This window comes from Frankliniella occidentalis, unplaced genomic scaffold, assembly GCF_000697945.3.
Source record: "Frankliniella occidentalis isolate FOCC.00 unplaced genomic scaffold, Focc_3.1 Scaffold391, whole genome shotgun sequence".
Lineage (NCBI taxonomy): Eukaryota > Metazoa > Arthropoda > Insecta > Thysanoptera > Thripidae > Frankliniella > Frankliniella occidentalis.
In genome coordinates this window covers 9,056-14,437 of record NW_026267513.1, presented here as the reverse complement: position 1 = coordinate 14,437, position 5,382 = coordinate 9,056, and the positions used below count along the sequence as shown (strand labels likewise).

The window sequence follows — 5,382 nt, the reverse complement described above, 5'->3', positions numbered from 1 at the left end:
CCCCCCCCCCCCAATTTTTTGGTTGGGTGGGGGAAGGCTCCCTCGTCACCGTCACAATGTGTCCTCTTTCTTGCCACGACCCTATATTACAGATGCATTTCGCTAAACGAGTGGTAAGGATGTCGCTTATTGCCCTTGACCTACCTACAACTGTGAAAAAAAACTCAGTTCATGTTTGAAATAAGAGGTTAGACTTCGGGGGAGTGTCATTCACCACGTAACAAGTACGATAATCAGTTCTGATGCGAGTTTCTTTATTGATTTATTATTGGTAATTAAATTTCATTACATAACACGCTCCTCATAAACTGTCATTCTTTTAAAATACTGGATTTTTATTTGGTTAAATGAGAAGAGAAATAAGTGTCAACGTTTCTGAAAGGAGAATTCAGTTCTGACTAGTTCCTTCAATATTGTGACAACTCTCAGTTCAAAATCTCTAACAAGATTTTTCAAATACCATGAACATTCTCTGCATGATTTATCAATGGAGTGAAAGCCATGACCACTTAAAAATAAAATACAGAGTGAACATTTGTTGGATGTAAGAGAACATAACGGTAAATTTTGTACTGTATTTGTAATAAAAATGAGTAGAACTGTTTTAAATTACATATGACACAACCTTAATTATTCAACGAGGGATATTGAATATTTACACATAATCTCTGGTCACATATGCTACATATCGATATGCACAATAAGTTACAAACAATATTAATCTCAGCATTTGCACTGACATAGTATTTACAGTATTTACTTTGTACAATCAGTAAAAAAATATTGATAGTAAAACTCTTACAATTATACATATATACATAGAAGGGCAATTTTACTAATCCACTTTAGATTCTATGCAGTCTGTTGGGTGCAGACACCAGATATGGCTTGCTCTTAGTTCCTATAATATTTAAGTGAATTTCGGTCACTATTCCCTGAACCAAACACGGAATTGCAAGGGATTAAACCCACCCGAGATGATTGTTTTCAGTCAGTTACATAATAAACCATATAAACCACTACTCTTTTGTCATCTTTTGTTGAATTTGTCACTTCAAAACAGAAATAAGACGGAGTTGCTAAACATTATCAATTGCTGATTTTGTTCGCTGTTCTACAATGGTCTCAATTAGAACTATCGAACTATGCGTAGGGGAAACATAGGTCATTTGTACAAGAAATAACATACTTTTTCAAATGAGGTGATTGACCTTGTTTCTTTGAAAAACTCCCTGAAAGAGAGAATTTGTAGCTGACTGTATCGGCAGTGTGAAAAACTGCAACTGTGAGGCACATCGTCGGTCTGAAGACCACATTGAGGGCAGGTTTCTGGAAATTATGGTCAGGGGCGAAGAGTTCACCGCTTCGACAGGCGGGCTCAGCGACCGAAGTTTGTGCTTCTGGAACATCTTTGGCAGTGGGCTTGTCGCACCATGTACACGAAACGTCTCGGACGCGTGGGTCCGGGGCGCAGTCTCCCTATCTAACACTATCACCATACACTATAATCACACTCATACACAGCTCTCTTGCTGCGACGCCATCGCCATGAGCGGTGTCCGTACTGTCACGATCTCGCGCAGCGGCGGCGGCATTCCCGCCATGCCACCTGGCGTGCTGGCCGACGGCGACAGCGGCGTGCCCAGCGACGGCGGGGTACCAGCCAGGCCCGTCGTCATCCCCTTCCGGGAGTGGTCGATCTGCGCGTAGATGGTGGGCTCCCGGCCGCAGGTCGCCACCCCTCTCCGCAGCGTGCCGCCGCCGTTGGCGTCCGTGCAGGCGGCCCTCCCGGACAGCACCAGCTCGGCGTACGTTACCTCGTCGTCCTGCAACAAAAAAAAACACCTCGTCAGTATACAGGATCCATTCGAGCTCTCCTCCATAAGTCAATATACATCCCCAGACAAAAATCATAAACTCAGGGGAAAAAAAACAAAAAAAACAGCCTATGCTTGAATTTATAGTGTTGTACCCCTCGGGCACAGTCCGCTCGCGCCGCAGCGGCTGGCCTGGACAGGCATTCCTGTTTCACACCACACAGCAGGCGCCTCTCTTAGCTTTGATGTCGGGTCCGCCCGCAGCCAGCCCCGGCCTGGCCTGGGCCCGTCTATAGATGTGGTGCGCTTCGGGCAGGCCTGCCGAGCCCCAGCCTAGCGCACCAAAGAACAATGCAGCGGCGGGGCGGGGCAGGGCGTGGCGGCATACAGGCTGCTGAATGCGCTCTCAATAAAGCCCCAGCACCGCAGCACCTCCGCCACACTGGACACACAGGGGTCGCCCCTTTCACCTTTCCTCCAGTCGTATGGAGCAGAGCTCGTACTATGCCTATCATTATTACCAAAATTACTCCCCCCCACTCTCTTTTCTCGTCCCTCTCTGGGGAGTAGCAGAACCGGCGCCTCAGCCCCGACACTCCGGCGCCGTCCGTCAGCAGGTCGCCCCGAGGAGACGAGAGCCCAGAGTGGTCCGAGTATACAAGGGCGTCAGGTTCAGCGCGACACAGAAGAGAAGAAGCGACATAACGAACAAACGCGTCCGTATTTATTATTCTTTTTGCGCGTTTTCGTCGCCGAGCGCCCTCCTCCCGCGCTCCGCGCTCACAGGGAGGAGAGCGGGACACAGAAACTTGATCCTGCGCCGGCTACTCTCCCGCCCATTAATTCAAAATATTCCCCGCTCGGCGGGCTCGACGAGCCACCGCTGCGCTACACTGTGCCGACCCGTTTCCCTTTTACGTGCTTGTTCCTAATTTTCTTACATCCTTTCAAACGACGAAAACCGAAAGAAAAAGCAAACTGTTATTTAAGGCACGTCACACATTGTCACATGTGGCCTTCTATATCGTCATGAAAGACATTTCTCTTTGTTGTTCTACTTTTTTGTTTCGTTCACAACTGGGGAGTGGTGGTGTGGGATACTCGCAAGAGAAGAGCCAGCAGCAGGGCTCTCCAGCCGGTAGTGGAGAGAGGGATGGTAGTTAGGGGCGGCGGGGGTGTAACGTTACGCGATACAGGCGCCTCGAGCCGGCGGCGCGAGGCCAGGCCAGGCCCGGGCCACGTTATACCCGCCACGAGACATCAAACTGGCGGCGAGAGAGTGTCGGCCGGGGCGGGAAGCGCGTCCAAGAAACTATATACACAGGGAGACTACTTGGACTTGGATGCGATGAGACAGCATATAGGGAAGAAAGGGAAACGGGAGAATGGTGTAAATCATCTGCAGCCCTCACCTGCCGACCGATGTATCTCTCGCGCTCCACCTCGCGGTTGTCCTGCTTGCAGAAGACGTCCCCGTTGCGGAGCGTCGCGTGCACGCCGTGGTGGCCCGCGAGCACGCCGTTGTTGTCCGGGGTCGACTTCTGGCCCGGCGTGCCGAGCTGGTAGTCCGAGTCTGAAACAGAGGACAATGCGCGTACAGTCACTTGTCATCAATTACAACAGCAGGCGAAAGGAAACAGTGGGAAAGCTATTGGTGAACACGCATGTCAGTTTAAAACGCACCCTAGGCGTGCGAACGCGTAACCGCCGCACCGAATTGTGTGATTATTTGGCCAATGGACGTCATCAGGGGCGTCACGGACAACATAGCAGAACTGCAGTCGTGTTTGTGGAGAAAACAATTTTCATAACTACACGTTGCGCAGGAGGAGGGTCCAACTTCTCCATTTACGTTGCCCGGCGGAAGGGAGAGGGATGGGGCGTAGAAAACCACGTGGTCTGGAGGAGCGGACGGAGGCGACAAGCAGATGATTAAATTAGGCCCCATAGTTTATGGACGAACCCTGCGAGAATCATAACCTTGATAATGACTGATAGCGCAACTTGCCCCCCCCCCACTCATTGTGATATTGCGATTTCCCTCCTTACGCCCGTTATTTACAATTCGATATGCAAATTCGCCGGTCTGGCGCAAGGCCGCCACCGCTGCAGCTCCGCACCGCGAGGCCGCGGATTAAGATCGGGTGGCTGTGCGTCTAATCAGGCCGGGCCCAGCCGAGCCGGGCGGCCGGGCCCACTATCCCCTTCAAGCCGCCCTCCGCCCGGGCTCCGCCGGCTCCATGCGCCCGGGCCCCGGGCCGCGGCTGGGCTCTTTTCACGGCAGTTCACGTGAATGGAGGGCAATGAATCCTCAAACAAGGTATATCCTCTCCTCCCCAGGCAGCCCGAGGGCCTCCTCGGTCCGGGGCTAGACGAGCCCCTGCCCTCCCCTCACCCCCAGGTCGCTCGCGCTTGCCTGCACCCCATCACGCCCGGAGCGGGGAGTTGCCCGGAGCCCGAGGCCCGGAAGCAGCCCGCTTCAAGCTGCAAGGGGCCCGGAAGCCCCGGACGGCGTGGGCTCGGGAGGAGGCACTCCGGCAGCCCGGAGCCCAGGACTGTCAAGCCGAGCCAGGTGCTGCTGCTGTGTTCTGGTAATCCGGCAAACGCCTATTGGCTGCGCGACCAGCCAACTGGGCACGGCACGACCAGGTGTGCGGGGGATCTAAGTCCGAGCCATTTGAAAGGCAAAGGCAGACCTGCTCCCCCCGCGCGGCACCCTTCTCTTCTCGCCGCCAGCCACACCCTGTCAGCCCCCGAACACCCCCTTGATAAGTTCGGGCGAATAAAAAGAAAGGAAGACTCTGACCCCGATTTCCGGATAATGTTACAGCTGACGTCCACCCCCCCCCCCCCACACACACATTTTTTTAAAAAGTTGATCGCTGCTCAGATGACTATCGCACTGACATTCTGTGGGTACACCTGTCACAAAATGCACGACGTGGGGTGAATCAGTATAGTGTTGCGGGATTGCATACCCTCTTTGGCCGCAGGGGGGCATGGCTTCTTACGGGCGGAGAGGGGAGTAGGCAAACCCGCAACACTGCTCTGATACACCAGGTACACGGAGAAGGGCGTCGAAGTAAAGTACGCAGGTACAGCGCTGCACTGTTAATTCGTTTGTCACTCGCCGGTCCCCTCAAAAGGAATGGGAGTGGGGCGGTGGCAGTATCTAACCCAACCGCGGTGAGAAGAACAAGACCTGCTTTACAAAGACAAACATTGTTTCCCTTCTTCCCCAGTGGTGGCGCTCGGGCCCAGCAGCAGTCAGGTGCGTTTTAGCGAATGGTGTTTGTCTTGTCTCGTCTTGTTGTAGTTTTCTCCGGCTCCGAAACACTTCCATTTTCCGTTGCCTTTATTTATTGCGCGCCTCCCTTTGCCACCTCCTCCCCTGCTCCCGACCGCCCGCACAGAGGTGCGCGAGGTACCGCTGCGGCCCGTTAGGAATGTGGCCGAAAGAAAAGACAATTATTTCCCTCATTTATCCACGTGGCTATGGGGGGTCTCACGGGTCCACCAGTGGCGGTGGAGGCGGAAGCCGGGCGGCACGGAGGAGGAGGAGGAG

The 5,382-nt window shown here is 53.2% G+C and overlaps 1 protein-coding gene across 1 annotated transcript in view; it reads right to left on the bottom strand.

Annotated features, from left to right (window-relative positions):
• Window positions 1-237: 237 nt before the first annotated feature.
• LOC113214597 (uncharacterized) overlaps window positions 238-5,382 on the bottom strand; it is a 9,621-nt gene continuing 4,476 nt past the window's right edge. Inside the window, exons 4-5 of the mRNA XM_052274412.1 lie at window positions 3,230-3,390; window positions 238-1,826 (exon numbers count right to left, since the gene is read on the bottom strand). Coding sequence (XP_052130372.1) covers window positions 1,515-1,826; window positions 3,230-3,390 — 473 coding nt within the window. The 3' untranslated portion in view covers window positions 238-1,514. The remainder of the gene's footprint in view (window positions 1,827-3,229; window positions 3,391-5,382) is intronic.